The 20873-nt window shown below is 27.5% G+C and overlaps 1 protein-coding gene and 1 pseudogene across 1 annotated transcript; one reads left to right on the top strand and one right to left on the bottom strand.

The window, feature by feature from the left end:
• The window catches only part of LOC149059932 (uncharacterized), a 166060-nt pseudogene that overhangs the window by 143139 nt on the left and 2048 nt on the right, over positions 1 to 20873 (bottom strand).
• LOC149059933 (zinc finger MYM-type protein 1-like) lies at positions 12306 to 13553 on the top strand. The gene has a single exon (XM_089218153.1). It carries the CDS (start codon positions 12306 to 12308, stop codon positions 13551 to 13553), a length of 1248 nt encoding a protein of 415 aa, XP_089074279.1.

Raw genomic sequence — 20873 nt, 5'->3', positions numbered from 1 at the left:
TGACGACGACGAGTACACGATTTCTACGGCTAAATGCCCATAGGAGTCGGTAAGCGATTAAATTAGTAATGACTATATTGTGGTGTGTGTGTACGTGTTACTATTATTATCGATATTTTGTCTGGCACGCGGAAAATAATTTTCTGTCCCCAGCTATAAATATCCCCAAAACCCGAAAACGATATCGACGGCAACGAGCGGTCTACGTACGGCGGGGTAGGGCGCGGGGCTCGCGACGGCGACGACGATAATGATATTATGGAATGATGTCGAATAATATTTATTATTATTACCACAAAATTACTGAACAGCTTTCAACATAACATTTCCGAGTTTAGGACGTGAAATAAAAGAATCGTTCACGTGCGCGCACCGTACTCGCATTTAAAATAAAATATAAAATAAAAATACGAGATAAAAATGTAAAGCATTGTATCATGAATTTTAAATTATGATTGTATACGATTTTAAAACCAATGCCGAATATCACGCCAAAACCAGACACAGTGTTATATAATAAAATAAATTAATAAAAAAATAGTTAGGCATGCTTAGCGGACTATCAGTAGATCACGGATAACAATAATGCATTTGCGTTTCTGCATATATTATGCTGATGCCTGATGGTATTTAATCGCCTTTTTCTAGTCATCTACTCGATTCGTGACGTAAACGGTACATAATCGCCATTTTTTTACAATATGTAACCACTGATTAAATGTGTAAAAATACATCTGACCGAACTAATTGTTGTCAATTGACCGGACGACTTTCAACGGCCTCGTCGAATTTTCGATTAATATTATTGGTCAATATTTACATCAATAAATGTTTCAATTTTTTTTTGCACTCACACGATAAATATTATTGCTCAATATTTACATCAATAAATGTTTCAATTTTTTTGCACTCACACGATCAAAGATATTGAATATATTGTTCAGTACAATACATTCAATAATAGCACAGTAATATTGACAATCTATCAATAAATATCAAAATAACTTTAATTGTTTCAATATATTGAACACGTCTTCAATATGATCCATACACTGTCAATATTATTGTCAATATCAAATATTAATCGATAACATTGATCGTGTATGGGCCGCTTTATTGTGACATAATCCATCAAAACCTTTTATATCCACACTTGGTCCACATAATTTGATTCGCTCATGCTATTCACCGGTTTCCCAAAGAAATTTGAAATGAATTTTTAGATCTCAGATGTGAACAAACTTATTTCTGTCGTGATGAAAGTATTCACGAAACCATTGCGAATACGAATATGTTGGAAACAATAAAATATACTACTGAACCTGCCCTGCCATTACGCAATTGGATACTTGGATCGAAAGTGTTTCGTTCTGCAGTAACATTTTTTAGAAATAAAAGTGGTAATAAAATTTACCAATTTCAAAAAAAAAATACTATTTATTTATTTAATTCCATTTCATTTTTAGTACATATTATTTAAACATAAACTATGTATATTTCAGTCTTTTATGATGTATATTTAAAAATATATAAATGTCGTAACCACTTCGTGAAATCGATCTTTTCATGAAAAAATGACCATCTCGTGAAATGGAAACACATTTTTTACACTTTATGAAATTCAAAATATTTCACGAAATGGTCACTTTTTCATGAAATGGTCACTCAAATTTAACATCGTGTAATTTTTTTTACAAAGTGGTTGTTCGCGCGTGAAATATTTTTGAATTTCACTAAGTTTAAAAAACGTGTTTCCATTTCACGAAATGGTCATCTTTTCACGAAGTGGCTACGACATTATATAGGAACATATTATAATGTTTTATTGTTTTCGATGCATGTAATCCGCAGTCTAGTTATCCGAAGATTATTACTTGTCTCGAATCATTAAAAAAAAAATATATTAAATTATGATGAACTACTTAATATTCAATGATTAAACTAGACCCGCAGTCTTCTGAAAAAAATACCTCGTAACATTTACAAACATGTTTTGTGGCTAATTAACAAACCTATATTTATTTATATTAAACATTTATTGAGCTGACTATATTTTATCAAGATAGTTCATGGTACAAACTACAAATATTGTTAGATTAATAAACTAATGATTAATGTGTATCTTAAATACATATACATCCTACATATTGTAACAAACACCTAACAAGTAGATACCGTATCTACTAACTACTTATTTGTTATCTCGCCGCCGTCCATAATGATAAATTATAAATATATCACGTTGATAATTCGACAACGGTTCTCGGGAAAAATGTACCATTATTATAGCTTATAATACGACTGTGCCCTATACTGGGGCCTATACGTGTATACTTATTAGTTATTAGTTATTACCTACTACATAATATGGCTTGTTTAAAAAAATACCAAACTGATATACCGATCAAGCATCAAACGGTATAACAAAAACCTCCGTGGGTCAGGACTTAGATACTTTTTTTTGTGACCCAGATTGCCAGATTTAAATTATGTTTATTTTATCAAAATAAAATGAACAGATTTTTTAAAACAAGTACCCGATGTAAATGACGGAAACTTAAAATATCAAAATATCATTTTATTATACTTTTAAAAAAAAAATTGGTTAATTGTCATAGAAATTAAAAAAAATAAAGTACTATAGTTTAGTTAACGCCCTTCAAGAAAGTATTCTCCCGCCACTTCTGTTGTCACGTGAAATCAAAAATTTTAAATGTTATAATATTCTATTTTGTAAAATTAATTTTATAATAATAATAATCGGAAAAATATCAAAATATTATTTATAAATATAATAGGTAGCTAATAATGGTTAACGTATTTCACACTATTCATAGAATATATTACAGATATTATAAACAGAAAAGATAAAACGACTGCGTTATTCAGAAAATTAAAATAAAACTATTTACTCAGTATCCCATGTAATACATGTTTGTATAGGACTTATACCATTATACTTTAATCAACAATTATTAGGTATTTATTATTATATTTTTATTCATTCATTAAATTACTTATTCAATATATTATGTGTACCGTGTAGATCAGTGATTTCCAATTAGCATTGAGCCACGGACCTCTAGCTAAAATCTAAATTAGACGGGGGACCCCCTATTTTGATCACTTACCTTCAATTTTGTTTAATTTTTAAAATGAAAATAAAATTATATATATAATACATTAATTGTCGACCTTTTAGCGATATTTGAGTTTCAATAGTGATTGCGCAAAATACTTGGAATTTCAAACCAATATGTATGCATTTGTATGTTTACAGCCAGCTTTTACGCAGTAAAAAAAATTGTTGAAGCAGAAATTTTCCCTCCGAGAATACCGATTTACCACATACACAATACGGTGATTACACAAAATTGTTCGTCTATTTTGCACCTTGCACAAAAATATTTACCGTATCAACTATTTTTTTATTAAATTTTCCGTTTTTTTTTAATTTTTCAATCAAATATCGCTAATTTTTTATAAAAATAAAATTTCAAGTAGAGAACACAAATTATTTTTATAAAAAATTAGCGATATTTGATTGAAAAATTTAAAAAAAACGGAAAATTAAATAAAAAAAATAGTTGATTATACGGTAAATATTTTTGTGCAAGCGGCAAATAGACGGACAATTTTGTGTAATCACCGTATTGTGTTACGCGGTAAATCGGTGTTCTGGGAGTGGAACATTTCCGCTTCAAAAATTTTTTTTTACCGCGTAAAAGCTGGCTGTGAACATAAAAATATATACTACTAATACGTGTTTAAAATTCTACTAAAATTAGATAAAAACATCACTTCAGTACTTCATAGCCACGGACCTCCTATCATCAACACGCGGACCACCAATTGGGAACTACTGGTGTAGGTAATTTATTACCTTTTATTTATTTATTATTGGATTAATAATATTCTTGTAATTAATTTTATTATTATTATAATTTAGCTGTGCACTATTAACCATTAAGTAAACAAATACTCGTACATAAAATTAACTTAATTATTTTGTTGGATTTCATTGGATTAAACATAGTGTTAAAGTACTTTTGAATTTATACTATTTTTATTATTATTTTTATTTTAAATGTATATACCTAAAGATTCAACTAATAAGAGGTCCCCACAAAATGATTAATTTTTTTTTAATTTTGCTAGTGGTTTTCAAAAAATATTCTATTTTTTTTTTTAAGTTTGACAAGTGGTGCTGTTAGTGTGTGATAAAACGAATCACTAGATTGGGATTGATAATTTTCGTTTTGTTTGATAAGTCTGGTTAATTTACGTCAAAAAGATTGTAAAAAAGAAGAATCATGGGGAATTATTTTTGTTCGGGATCAGGATACTCTGCGAAGACAGTTTAAAAGTTACCTTTCCAAATGTAGACGTTGCTCTGTGTATGTAAGTACTTGGTCTTGGTGTTAATAGTGGCAAACAGTAGTGGAGAACGCTTATTTTCAAAAATGAAACTTATAAAAAATAGATTTAGATCTACAATAACACAAGATCGTCTATCAAACTTGACCATTATTTAAAGTATCGAATGTGATGTACTTAGGTCCAAGGACTTTAAAGATACAACAATCAAACAATTTTCTATTATTAGGCAACAATTTTAGAAATTGTTTCACTTATACAAGCTAAAATTCCGATAAAATAATATTATTGAATATAATTTTAGTCCTGTATTTTAAATGACTGTGTTAAAATTATTTAACGCAGATTAAGATAGGGTAAATCTACGAGAAATTTTGATCATGATTGAATAGGCAACGAAGTGCACGGGAATCAGCTAGTAATACATTATAGCCAATAATAGGTATATATTATATTATAACGTCAATAATTTGAGTGGAAAGGCCTAGCTATGATAAAATTGTACGATTACTATTATATTTATTATTATTTTATCAATTATGTCGATACGATTATCATATGTGTTCGGCTGCCTATCATTAGGTACACAAATAAAAGTTATCAATTAAAATCAAGTCATATTAAAGGTGGGACGTTTACGTCGGGACTTTTATTCCTAGTGTGGGACTTTTTTACCCGAACTTTTTTTACCGGGACTTTTTTTCCGCAATTCGTACCTACATGGGGGCACATGACTATGTCAATTTTCTTTGAATTTGCTGTATTGTATAATTCGTCAATCGTTGTATTATATTATACTCATAATATGTATACTTGGTACTACCTACGTAGTAGTTATATAAATTATTCCATTATGCACTTTATTATTTTTCTGGAGTATTGTGTAAGGTCGTATATGCCCTTAATAATATAATATATTATATAGTATATTATCGTACAATAATGGTATTATTACTATTATTATTTATCGGTCGTGTAAAATATCCAACTGCAGCTGTATTATCTTTCGGCTAATGTTCGTTTGTTCTCGGAATTCCGAAAACATCATTAATTTTATAAACGTTTGACGTGGGTAAACAAAACATACACTGTACACACGTAATATCTATTTGTGTATAAATAAACTTATAAATGTCAGATTTTAATCTGCCTTTTGGACCCTGTTTTTGTTATTTTTTTTTCACACAATAATCTACTCGTCTCTAAAATATACCTTATTTGTATGGTACAAATCATAATATTATGTTCCACGTATAATGCAATAATCCTTAAGGCTGGGGCTATACACGGCGAATATCGCTCTGCGAGGCTATACACAGCGAATTCGCATGACTGATTCGTTCAATATTTTCGCAGCGATTTTCAAAATATTTCTACCATAATTCAGTTCCGAAGTTATTAATATAATTCTATAATACAAATTCTACACCCATCTGGTGGGCTTAGTTCAAGAAGTCAAGAACATTCACATTGCATGTGTGAGCACGTACGGTACCTACCTGTTCATTTTTCAGTCATTTTCGTTTACTTTATATATATATACTTTTTTCGTACCAGTGAAATAATTTGTTTAGAATATATATTATGTTTATGATATTTACGATATTATCTACAATAATATTGTATTAAAATACCGTACTATGGTAATAATCGTCGCGAAATTCGTTGAATAAAAATACCTGTATAGCCTCTAACATTAAAAGTTATGGAAATAAACAGTAAAAAAAGTAAATAGACATAGATAGCGGTTTTATGGATTGGGTGGTTTTAACAAAAAATCGTAGGCCGACGACGAATATCGCGGCGAAATCGTATAGCCTCTCCGATTTAAACACATAGGTTTTCGACGACAGCGGAAATCGCCGTGTATAGCCCCAGGTTAAGAGACGTTACCCCGGTTACCCGTGCTTTTGTTGTGTCCATCTAACAATCTTACGACGTAGCAAATTTTCGTTTACTAGTTTCAATTGTGTGATGCTATTTTTGATTGAGTGAATTTACCTATTTATCTAACTTATAAGTGAGAAAATTATCTTAGATTAATTAAGCAAATTCGATATTTTCATTTTCAAGTGAGATAGGAGCAATTTAATTTGTAATATTTCACGGACCCATAATACAGTGTGATCACGATTTAAGGAAACACTAAATATGTCAGGTGGATGACCTTGTATGCAATTGGGTTTTCGGGAGGTGATTAGGGAGTAATTTAATACATATTTTCAGATAAATTTCAAATTTTTAACACTATTGGTGTGCGCATAAGCAATACAACTTACATTTTTTTTAATGGAAACACTATTATTTTTCTACATATTCGGATAGATTATTTTTTTTTTTAACATTTTTTGTATCAAAAGTTTTTTTTTACTTACAAAACTGACCAACTTAAAGTAAGTCAAAATTTGGATTTATGCATAATACGTGTTTAATGCAATTTTCATTTATAACCACTGGGAATAATATCATAAGTGCCAAATAAATATTTAATTTACTTTCTGTTTACAAATAATAATTTATTAATTCTGTTGGTCACTACAATGAGTATCTCGAGTATGTGTGATGATTTTTAAAAACTAATCATTGTAAATACTTGAAATTTTCACCAAATGTTAATATTTCAAAATATTTTGACTTTTTAAAGCTATTTTTAGACAATTGAAATTTTCGAATATTTCGATTGTTCTAAGTTTTTTTTTTTAAATGCCTATAAAAAAAATGTGGGTATCCAAAAAATCTTTAAAATTTAATACAAGGATTATTATAAGTTTTACTTAACGTAGTAAAAAAAATCAAAAATCTCTAGTCACAATTAATGTTTATAAGCATTTAAAGTTTAAATGTTTACGAAATATGTCATAATCGCAAAAATGTGCATGGAATTATGAAAACGAAAATTTATAAGATTGTTTTGATTTATACTTAAGGTTAAAAACCCCAACACAAGGTTCTCCATAAATTTTTCTTCAAATAACTGTAAAAAAAAAACTCCCTAGTCAATACAGAAAACATTTTGTGAGCGTATAAAAGGTATATTTAAATATTTATATATAATTTATTTTAGATTCTTTAGTAATGGGTATTTTGTCCTATTGCTAATTGATTTGTTAGTATTACATTTTATTATTTAATTCTTCTAGTCGTCTAAATCGTCTAGTTTTTGGTTACATTAATATTTTATAATCTATGTTACAAAATATGTATGATATAAGGTATTATGACACCTACATGAAATGCTTATGGAAAAAATTGATTAAATTTACCGTATGGAAATATGCAACTTGTCCGAATCATACTTAAAAATTAATTACTTTTATCAAAAAAAAAATATATATATGATAATTTAAATATGGGTAATATAATAATATATCCTAGACTGACATGATGATTTAATCATCTCCGTTCAGAATTGTTTTTCGTACCTATACTATGTGTCTATATGATACCTGTCATTGCATTCAAATTTAACACATCTATTATGGTGACACCACTCTTCATCTCTATACTATACAGCAGAGCGATACCGTTAAGTTTGAAAAATCATATTTCAACTCTTTTAGTCGTATACAGTGCATATTAATAACTTAATACAAAACATGGCATTTAATTTATAATTATATTGGTCATTATACTAAAAAAAAATGATGTAATATTTTAATTTTGATTGTAACTACAATATTGATTTAGTTGAAAAATATATATAATAAATTAATAAATAAATAGAACTTTTTTTACCAGGCTTTTAGGTAGAATCCCGTGTAATGTGTAGGTGATAAACTGACATGGGATTCTACCTAAAAGTCCGGCTAACTATAGATCGGTAAAAAAGTACCGCGAAAAAAAGTCCAATATCATAATTCATAAAAGTACGGTTTATTTATTTTATTATAAGTATTTATACATTTTCCAGCTTGAAACAATATATTATTATAAAAGTAACAATAAAAATAAAAATATTACATAAAATATGGCATCATTTTTTGTCAGTATAATATCAAGCTCAAGCATCAGCAATACAATTATAAATTAAAAATTATAAATAAATAATTAAATATGATAACTAATATTATTAATTATAAATTATAAATCATTAAGAGAACGCCACACCCGCATGTGTGACTCCGTCTACATGTGCGTAACATCAAAAAGTGTTTCGCGTGGGGAAAAATCCAGAAAGCTACAGTTATAACTAAACTTTACCTAAACTTCATTATGTTATTTAAATATATTTAATACACTGTCTTACTTGTATAATTTATATTGTATATGTAGTACATAATGTGCCTAAACTATTAAATTATTTTAATATGTATATATCTATTTTGTTTTGGCTGTATAATTTATATTTACATTTTGCTCACATTTATGTTTAATAATATTTGATATATTCTAAAAAATTTAAAAAATTTTCAATACCTTATTATGTATTTGCAATTTGCATATTATATTTTATTTTAACCAATAGTAAATTCAGTCAATATGATTAAAATAATTTATTGAAATGATAAACATATTTTGTTGAATGGGAACAGTTTTTTTTTTATCAGTAACAAAAATATTTTATCGAAAAGATAAAATTAATCATCTTGACAACAAATTTCTTAAGATGTGTAAATCAAATAATTTATTGTATTGATTAAATATTTTAGATTCTGAACGAAGTGATGAATGTATTGATTTACAATGATGTGTTTTTTTTAAATTTTTTTTTTCGATTTCAAACTTAGGGTGTGGTTTCCGATGTAAAAGTGAAGATCCTTGGTGCATTATAGAGGTCAAAAGTAAACATTTTCCAACAGTTTTCAAAAAAATCGAGAAAAATAAATAAAAAAATGACAGAAAACGGGAATTTTTACGCAAAACCCGTTTTCGACCAAATCGATATTTTTATATGGTTGTTATTCTAAAACTAATCACTGTAAATACTTGAAATTTTCACCAAATGTTAATGTTAGTGATATCTATATACAGTTTAATTTTCAAAAATTTTCGACTTTTTTTGAGTTATTTATAGACCACTGAAATTTTCGATTTTTTGAGAACTTTTTTTAAGTGTCAGTAAAAAAATGAAAATTTAATAGAAGGTTCCTTATGAGTTCTTATCGTAGCTAAAAAAAATTAAAAATCGTAAGTCACAATTTTTTTTAATAAGCATTTATAGTTAAAAATTTTACGAAATCTGTCGAAAACGCGAAAATTTGCAAGTAATATTGAAGTTGAAAAATCATAAAATTTTTTGCGTTTATAACTAAGGATTAAAAATACAACACTAAGTTTTCCATAAGTTTTTCTTCAAGTAGCTATAGAGAAAACTCGAAGCATCATTATAGGAAAAATTTTAAGTGCGTTTGAATTTTAAATTTTTACGAAATAGCGTAACGATAACGATTTATTATCCTCAAACGATTTTAAATATTTGTTATTATTCAAAAAGTGTAAATCGTAGATTCTTGAAAATTTTATCAGTTATTTAGATTGGCATTTTCTTTATATGATTTAATTATCAAAATATTTTGACTTTTTTTGAGATATTTATAGACGACTGAAATTTTCAATTTTTCTGAAAATTTTTTTTTAAAGTGTCGATAAAATTTTTATGGCCCTATCAAAATATTTGAAAATTTAATACAAAGTTCCTCATAAGTTATTCTTATAGTGATTAAAAAATTATAAGAATACATAGGCACAATTTTTTGTTATTAGCATTTGAAGTTCAAATATTGACTTAATACGTAAAAATTACGGCAATTTTCAAATTATCTTAGATCGAAATTCATAAAAGTTTTTCTTTTTAATTCTAAGATTTGAGAATTTAATACAAGGCTCATAATATATTTTACAATAGCAGTTGAAAAATAAAATAAATGTATGGTCACACATTTTTTTATAAGCATTTACAGTTCAAATTTTGACTAAATACATAAAAATTACGACAATGTTCAAATTATCTTAGATCGAAATTCATAAAAGTTTTTCTTTTTAATTCTAAGATTTGAGAATTTAATACAAAGCTCAAAGCTCATAATATAGTTTTGCAATAGCAGTTGAAAAATAAAATAAATATATAGCCACATTTTTTTTTTACATGCATTCAAATTTTAATTTTGACAACATACGTAAAAATCACGAAATTTCGTAAATTATTTTATACTAGAAATTCATAAAAAAATTTCCTTTTATACCTAAGATTTGAAAATTTAATACAAGGCTCCCAAAATATTTTTACAATAGCATTTGAAAAATCAAGAAATGTATAGTCACATTTTTTTTGATAAGCATTTAAAGTTCAAATTTTGTCTAAATACGTAAAAATTACGAAAATTCGCAAATTATTATAAGCTAGAAATTCATAAAAAATTTTCTTTTTAAATCTAAGCTTTGAAAATTTAATACAAGATTCCTTACAAATTTTTCAATCTTTACCACAAAAAAAATGTCCACCGGAAATTCAAATTAAATTTTTATTAGCATTTGAATTTCAAATTTGACAAAAATTCGTCAAAACCATGAATTTTTGCAAATTATTTTGTAGTTCAAAATTCATAATATTGTTTGTATTTATATCTAAGGTTATAAAATTTAACACCAAGTTTTCCATAAGTTTTGCTTCAAATAGCTATACAGAAAATTTGAAGCGTCATTATAGGAAAAATGTTTTGTGCGTTTGAGTTTTAAATTTTTATGAAATCGCGTAATGATAACGATTTATCGTCAAACCAGTTATTCGTATATCTATGATAATATAAGGTATTATGAATATGATAACTACATGATAACAGTGCCGTAGAAACCGCGGTGCGAGCGGTTCAATGCACCGGGGCCCCATGTTTCAATTTCTAATATGGGGCCCATACTTAAATAAAATAATATAAGAATTAAGAACCTATAATAAATAATAATTCATAATGTTTTAAATAGGATCATAACAATATAATATTAGTAATATAAATATTTAATGATAATGCTGTTAGTACTTTGTTATTGTTGTCGGTTAACAGTATAGATGTGTGTTGCGATTTGATAAATGTCAATATTTGATTTCTTGTTATCTTTGCAACTAAAAATAGAATTATTGGGAAAATGATTTTGTGCATTATTATCGGCTCGATACTGGACACGGGTTAGATTTATCAGGAATTCTAGAAAATTATGTTTTATTAAACAACTTTTGTGTATCATTATACATCGATGGTTTGATTTTGATACCATATTAATAAATAATAATATTGTTCATTCGCATAGACGCATACCTAGTTGTTATTTGTTTGCACGTTTGTCAATTTTTACATTTTGCTTAAAATACTTATTTTAATCATTTAATTATGTCATCCGTTAATAAAAAACATCTTAGTGGTAATGAAAAACGAAAAAAACGAAGAGAAAATCAAGAAAAACTATCGAAATTGCCAAAAATAAATAACTTTTTTTGTTCAACTTTTTCGACAGATTTAAAAAAAGGTAAGTACTATTAAGTAATATAGAAACAGTTAGATGGGACATGGGTATATAATAAGTTAATAAGTTACATCTTAGATAGATTATTAAGGTTAATAAGTGGGCATCTTTGTTATTATTTTTAACTTGTGAGAAATGGATATTTATCTTGAAGTGTTGTGTTACTGTATTATTACACAGGTACAACGTTATGTAGGTAGGCATGTAGCTACTAGTCTACTCAATAGTCAAACTAATTAATCAATACAAAATATAAAAAAAATATAAAAATTGAACAAGTCAGTGTTATAATTCGCTATGTCTTAATTGATTTTAAAAACCATTTGGTTAAAATTAAAGAATCATTTCTTGGATTTTTTGAAATACATCATCACGGAGCTGTTGATTACAAAAATCTGATTTCTCAAATTCTTCATAATTTAGGTTTGGATATTAATAAATGTAAAGGACAGGGCTATGATGGTGCAAGTGTGATGAGCGGAATTTATTCAGGGTTACAGAAGCGAATCAACGATATTGTACCTAATTCTATGTATGTTCATTGTTGTGCCCATAATCTGAACCTTGTGGTTTGTGATGCAGCCAAGAGTTCTGACAAAGCAATGAGATTTTTTGAAACTGTTCAATCTGTATTCAACTTTTTTGGTGGAAGTGCTCCAAGATGGGCATTATTGGCTCTTGGAGAAGATAATGCAACAGCAGTTCGTAAGAAGGTTTTAAAAAAAGTATGTGCTACACGCTGGGAAGCTCGACATAATGCAGTATTTGCACTTAAAGAAAGATTTGTTGATGTGCTGAAGACTCTTACAGTAATTAGTCTAACCAGCAAGAAAAATGAAGAGATTGTTCAAAGCAAATCTTTGCAAAAAAAAATTGAAAATATAGAATTTATTTTATTATTGTGTGTCTGGGAAAATATTTTAAGATTAGTCCAACCAGTATCCAAATGTTTGCAGTCTAATGATATCAACATACAAAATGCTTGCTCTTTACTTCGGCAAACAATTTGTACACTTGAAAATGTACGTGAAAATTATGACTCTGTATTAAATACTGCAAAATGTATGTGTAATAAATGGGGTATTACCACTCAATCAGTAAGTAAACGACAACGTTATGCTAAATTATATTTTGACGAAGTAGATGGTGACAGACGATTGAATGTAACGGAGGATAATTTTAAAATTAAAATCTTTTTACCGATAATTGACACAGCTTTAGCACAGTTACATAATAGATTTACTGGATTAAATGAAGTGATGAACACATTTGATTTTCTTAACCCATCAAAATTAAAAACTACTGAGGAATCAAGCATAATCAAGTCCTCTTATGATTTTATATTAAAATACAAATCTGACATCAATTCAGACTTTACCAGACAAGTTTTATCAATTACAACACTAATTGGTCCAGAACAATCTGATATCAGAGACTTAATAAATTTCATTATTCAAAATGACATGGCTTGTAGTTTTCCAGATGTGTTAACTGCATGTTTAATATTTCTTACAATCCCGGTAACTGTGGCCTCGGCTGAGAGGTCCTTTTCAAAATTGAAACTCATTAAAAATTATTTGAGAAACTCAATGTCTCAAAATAGACTTAGTAATATTGCAATTCTCAATATAGAAAGAAGTAGAACTGATGAACTAGACATAGAAAAAATAATTGACAACTTTGCTAATGCTAAAGCAAGAAAAAAAATTTTTTTGTGTTAAAATCAATAAAAAAATTATATATTGATAACTGATTTGTATTGTTTTTTATACCTAATTGTTTAAATTAAATATTAATGAAAAATAATGGCCCATACGCACACATAGGGGGGTTCTAGGATGTTGTAATCACAATAGTACCTTCAGGCTTCAAATTAGCACTCCCAGTTCCCATTTAATAACATATTAAATATAATTATTTTTAAATATTTTGAGTAAATATTACATTATGTACAGTATAGTTGCTTAATAGTTTAAATAAATAAAGAGTAGCGATTATATTAACATTTATATAGTTACTACTTTATTATTATGTATTAGTTATTAATTTGTCTATACAAGTATAGAAGTATAACTAGGTTATTAAAGTTTTAATTTATCATATTTGTATTATAATTAAAAAATAAGAATATTCATAAGTAACAATTTAAAATTATTGTAATGCAGTTTATTATATTATTAAAGGGGGTATTGACTGTGAGCCCCCACAGACCTGTGCACCATAAATTATTCAAGCACTCTCTACATTCATACCCAATGTGCACTTAAGTAAAGGGCCCACAGATAAAATTTGCACCGGGGCCCATCTAGTTCTAGCTACGGCACTGCATGATAACTACACTAATTGATTAACCATGCCATATGCAAAATGCGTCTTAATTGAAAAATAAAATATTTGTTTCAAAATAGAATATATGACAATATTTAAATATAATATATCCTAGACTGACAAATCATCTCCGTTCAGAATCGTGTTTCGTATACAATGATACCTATCATTGCATTCAAATTTAATCCCATCCATTACAGTAACCTACAGTACAGCAGAGCGACATCCACGACTTACCCGCTTTTGTTATATTGATTAGATATTTTATGAAAACAATGTCTGCATTACAGCATAATATAATAAAAATAATAATATAAGTAAAATCAAAATGATAAAATGTTTGTCATTTTTGAAGATCATTAGGAACTGACATTTTAATTTTGTTGATTAGATAAATTTGTTTGTAAGCTATATAGTAACAAATATTTTATTGATCCAATCTATATTTTTATCAATGTTACCAAGGTTTTTTTTTCAGTGATGCATAAAAGCTCTTATAAAAAATGCTATAATTCAATCTTATAGTTTATATTCATAACAAACAAAATAAATTTCGGTAACGAGTTTTTCTAGATTGCGTATTATGGTGTATTTTTAGTAAAATATAATAACGACTTGCATTTATTAATTTCCTAAAAAAATACATTCAGGCTTATCTATATAATATATCTAATAAATCTAACCTATTGCAAAAAGCTATTAAAAATGATAAAAATCATAAGAAATTAATTTATTAAAGGATTGCGTTTTATAACTTGCAAAAAAATTACTCACTAATTTGTTAATCAACCAAAATCCATTCTTCGGTCCAGTGACATTATTATTATTATTAATTTAATTGGATTTTCAGTTCGTTAAACGGTAAAACTTCAAGCCAAGAAATTATTCTGTTTAACTAATCTAATTATTTTATTTTAGCATAAGGTCTTTCTGCAAATCAAAATTTAAAATTTTACCCATTCGAAAAATACTAGTTCTTTCGAAGCGAAACAATTTATACCCATATGCTAAAAGGTCCATCTGTTAAATTTAGAAGGAAAACCTTATACTATAATAAAATTAGTTCAACAATGCATTATAATTTATAAATGTTCCATTTACGGAGTATAAATCAGTGAGAGAATCTTTCAGGATAAAATTTTAGTAATATTTTGAATAATGATAAATGTTATGATTTGGAATTGCTGATTCAACATTAGGTACTAGTGGCGTATTATAAATGTCGACGTTTAACTATTAATTATGTATATACGATTTGTTTGATATTTATTTGTTTCCGTTTTTGGCGTTCTTTTATTAATTTATTGTGTAGTTGTAGTGTTCAAATTTCCAAAAAAAAACCCGTTGTATGGTGGGTGCATTACTTCCGGAAATAACTTGTACAGTTCTTCGAGGATGAGATTTATCGTACACCGCTTTTGTATAAAACTCGAGTATACGGTGGCTATTGGTTGTACAAATTTAACTCGAAAACCTACGATTTTCGTCTCCTTGCTACAATGTTTCGTCGTTGTTACTCGATCATTTTCATCTCTGCTTCGATTTTTATTCTGATTAGTACCCATCATTTCATTCTTGCCATTTTCGATTGCAGGGCTTATACTTTCATTATAGCATTTCCGATGGCAATAGTCGTCACACTCTATGCATTTATAGAGTGATGTTAACATCTCTATTTTACAACAGTAAATGCATTTATGAAATCCAAATAAAATATTTTTTTTTTGGAAATTATGTTCACGATGGCATCTGTTCATGGTAGTACCTTGTAGTACCTATATATTTTTATATTAAAAAAAATTAACAATGTATTTAAGAATTTAAGATTTAAATAAATAAAGCGCTCTGGCGTTGCTATAATGGGTATTTGACACAAATATTTTTATATGCAACTATGTATTAATCGATTTGTTTATTTACCCAAAGACACAATTATAATATTTTTTTCATAAAAACCTTTTGTAAACAGCAGCTGTCTAACAATATAATTTTACATTTTGTTTTTGTCATGATGGTGCGATAAAAAAATCTATTTTTATTTTTTAAACTGTTTAAAGTCATCGTAGAACGGTTGAAAGCCATTGCGCACTCTCGGGCTCATATAACTTATATAATATTAAATGGGTGTTGCAGCCCTCGACCAAATATACCATCACTTGCCCTCAACAAAATGTACCAGTTGCCCTCACATGTTAATATAATATACACGATTACAATATATAGCCTGTAAAATAGGAAAGGTAAATATACAAATAATAAATATAATTATTTATAAAAATAATGTAAAATAGAATAAAACGATAGAAATAAAAAATTCATAATAAATAATATAGTTATAATGATAAGTGGCATATTAAATGTGATAATTTGTATAAAATTATAGAAAATATTCATATGCTTATAATAATCACCAACAAAATAATATGAAAAAGTTAATAAAATAATAAATATTATAATTATGTGGCATAATTTGTCAAAAAAAAAAAAAATTAGATATAATGATGTAAATCGGCTATCTACTTAGACGCGTCTAAATTTACGCGTTTTTGCAAAATCCTGGCTTTGCACCTATAATAGTAGGTTATTAATGTATTATTAATACAATTATCATTTTATCCATACTATTTGTATAATACAGTGAAACCTCTTTTAGCGGACACCTCCAAATAACGGACGGAATTTTGGGAACGGTGAATTGTGTACTTACTGTCTTTCCCCTCTTAATAGTGGACACCTCCAAATAGCGGACGTCGTTTAAACGACCGAGAATGTCCGGTATTTAGAGGTTTCACTGTATATTATATTTATTATTTATTACAAAATACAATATTATATATAATTGCAAATATCAAAATTTGATTTTATCATTTTATACTATTTTACATTATTTTTTTAAATAATTTTATTTATTATTTGTATATTTACCTCCCTATTTTACAGGTTACATATTTTAATCGTGTATACATATGAGGACAACACTGGTACATTTTGCTCTAGGTAGTTTGGGGGGAATTGGTATAAAAAAGGTACTTTTGGGGGCAACTGGTACAGGTGTCGGGACATTTGCAGTCGGCTTCTTTTTCGTGCCGTTTGCAGTCAGATTATTTCTATCTACCTGATTATCTAATCTAAGGTATATACATATATATTATATTATGTACTAAATAATTATATATATTAAATTGATTCTATACAGTATATAATATTATACTAATATATTTATTGTAAAAATATGTTTAAAATAGTATTATTATTGGATTTACCGATTTTTTGCCATTTGGTTGTTTATGGGTATTATTAAAGATAAAGTGTTGGAACTTTGGAAGTATTAAATTAAAATTGTATTATGTCAGTTATATAGTTACATGCCATCGATAACATTTACTCAGTCTTTAGTATAGTATACACATTTGTAGAGTCGGAGTTTACACCATTAATAGATCAAGGATTAGATTTAGTGACCGAAATTCCAGTTTACTCGTCTGTAAAAACGACATTAAATCGTATACGTAGGAAATCAATTTAGTATATAAAGTATATAATATATATACCTTAAATTTAGAGATAAATAAGCTGACCGCAAATGTCCCGAACCACTGGTACATGCCCTATTAAACAATGCAATTAAATTTAATTATACTACCTACAATTTTCTACACAAGATATTAGTATAGACCACAGGTCGGCAACTTTTTCTCCAACGCGAGCCATAATTTGTTTCAGTTGTTTATGGAGTGCCGCATACAAAATTAAAATATTAAAAAATATAATTTTAACATATAATACTAATATATTTACAGATAGCAACAATCATATTATGTCTTTAACATTACGGTTGTCCATATTAACTAATTTTAATTAAAACATTTAGTAGAGAAAATTTAAAAGTTTAAAAATAATTATTAATTAATTCTTGAGAGCATTTTAATTTATAAATATTAAGTTACTACCTATAGTGTGAACTTTTAAAATTATTTATTTTAATCTGTCTAAAATCACCAGTAAGATTGTCAAATTTAAATTTATGTTCTGTTTCATAATGACGTTTACCTAACCTACCGTATACGGTTAACGGTAAAAAGTCCGGAAAAAAGTCTGTGAAAAAAAATTATTTTCTAGTTATTATACTTTAGCTATGGGTGAATGGGTGAGAAGGCGAAAGAAAAGATGAAGCTATATAATAATTAATTATACATTACTACATTAGTCATTATCATTATCTTAAAATTACTTATATATTATATATTAAGTTATTATGTTGAAATAAGTTTATAAAAAATTAACAAAAAAATATTTCATTACCTATTAAAACTAGTACCTACTGTAAATTGTAATTAACATTATCGCTAATATTCCCTACTCATTTTCTGTAAAATAAATAATTTTTCTATTTATAGGCATATGCAATTTTCGGTTATTATTCGTTTTTATTGAAAAATAGTATCGATAAAAATTTATTTGTTGGGTAGAAAATCTTGAAAATACAAGACTCCTAACATATTGTTACAATATCAATTGAAAAATAAAATAAATTCATAGTTACAATTTTTTTTTATAAGTACTCTTTGTCTGAATTTTGACAGACTACGTAAATATCACGAAAATTCTCAAATCATTTTAAGTTAGAAATTCATAAAAAATGTTCTTTTTAAATCTAAGATTTGAAAATTTAATACAAGATTCCTTACAAGTTTGTAACAAAAAAACTTAATCACAAAAAAAATGTATATGGGAAAGTCAAATTAAATTTTTTTGATCGTTTGAAATTTAAATTTTTACAACATTGGATTTTCACTAGATTTCTCATTTAGCGATTTTCTTACTTTGGTGTAACTCTAGAACAAATGATCGCAGATACTTGAAATTATCACTAAATGTTTATACAGGTATTTTCTACATTTAATATAATTTTCCAAATATTTTGATTAGTTTTTAGTTGTTTACTGGCATTTTAATTTTTCAACTTTTTTAGTTTTTTTTTTTTTTCTATTAATGTCAATAAAATTGTATTGGATGTTTTTAAAATCGAATACAAAATAAAATAACAATAAAATATAATATCGATACATATCATTCCCTTAAAAATGTTATTTTTATCTTTTTTGTAATGGGTGATTTTACTTTATGATTACTTAAAAACATAGAAAAAATATTTCTTCGTAAATGCATTTTGTCTATGTTGAGCGAGCGTGGGCCAAAGAGAGAATGCAAATAAGTGCGCTGTCAATTGACATCCTCAAAAATAAAATAATTAATAATAATATTAGTTTATAATAATAATAATACAGTAGAGCCTCGATAGTCCGGAGGAATTCAGACCGAGCATCGTCCGGATTATCGATTTTTCCGGATTACCGGAGGTGTTTCAAAATTACCTATACTCAAATAATTACTAAGATTTTATTTTTAATTTCACTATTATTATGTACCCACATAGGTACATGTATCAGTCTTTACTAGGAACAGTAGGTAATAAAAATGACGAAATTGTATAATGTATTTGTCGATATTTCGATAACAATATTTTATAGATTAATTGCGCTGCGGGAATTCTCGTAAAATTAATTTACGAACAAAATGGAATTTAGCCGTCCGGATTACCGCGTTCACCGGATTATCGGGGGTCCGGACTATCGAGGCTCTACTGTATAATAATATAATTATAATAATATTCTAAAATACGAATATTATTATAGTTTTTAATGCATGCAATTCCAAGACTATAATTATTAATAATCGTACACGATTACCTTAGCATTTTAGATAACTGAATCAGTAAATGGTGTTTTAGAGGGTATACTCGGGTATTTTTGGATTTATGCGTATACTTTTAAGAAAATTCATCTGTTATGGGTATACGCCAGCAACTGCAATTTCATACATTACGGGTAGTTATATTATATCAATCAGGTACTGTAATGTATGTCGAGTTAAGTTTCAAATAAAATCTTCTCGATTTTCGTTTTGATTCGCCAAACACGCTGTACATCAGATGGGTTTCTATGCATATTATGTATTTTGCGTTCGTGAGGAATATTTTCATGCACTCGTCAAATGCGGCCTTCTTAACGACCATAAACATATTGTCAATATAACTATAACACAAAACTGCAACAATGAGTTTCGGTTTGGCGACGAATACCTACACAGTGCACAATAAACTATTTTATAGGTCACGCACAATGCAACGCAGTTTGACATTTTCATAGAATTAATGGCTTTTGATAGCCGGAACCCAAAACTCGGTATATCGTATGTATGATAAGGAGACACAATAATAATTATTTTTTCATCGTCTGAAGCACACAAAACGACAAAACGTCCAAAATGTTAAGCGTGAGAAGTGCAGTTTTTCAGAACTATCAAACTGGCGACGGACCCTTTTTTTTGTATTTATATACGTGTCCGCTGTCTGTGTAAAAAATAAATTATTGCAACAGGCGTCTATAAGGTCATCTTAGTTACAAACGGAGAACAAATACGCCACTCACGTTCAAGGGAACGAGGGATAATAATAATAATAATAATAGAATGTATTTTTTACACGCAGACACTTAATCGGCGGGTCTGTGCATGTGTGTGTGAGTGTGTCCAAGGCCATTCGTCCCATCTAGAAGTTATAACAAAATATGGTATCGACGACACACTAGTGATTGAAACTCTGGAATTAATTAGACCCGATTTAAAATCTGTATGTACTAAAAATAATATCA

Source organism: Diuraphis noxia, unplaced genomic scaffold (genome assembly GCF_037042655.1).
Source record: "Diuraphis noxia isolate RWA-SAM2 unplaced genomic scaffold, SU_Dnox_SAM2 contig0001, whole genome shotgun sequence".
Taxonomy (NCBI): domain Eukaryota; kingdom Metazoa; phylum Arthropoda; class Insecta; order Hemiptera; family Aphididae; genus Diuraphis; species Diuraphis noxia.
The sequence above is the reverse complement of the archived record's forward strand: the minus strand, read 5'-3'. Positions and strand labels throughout refer to the sequence as shown.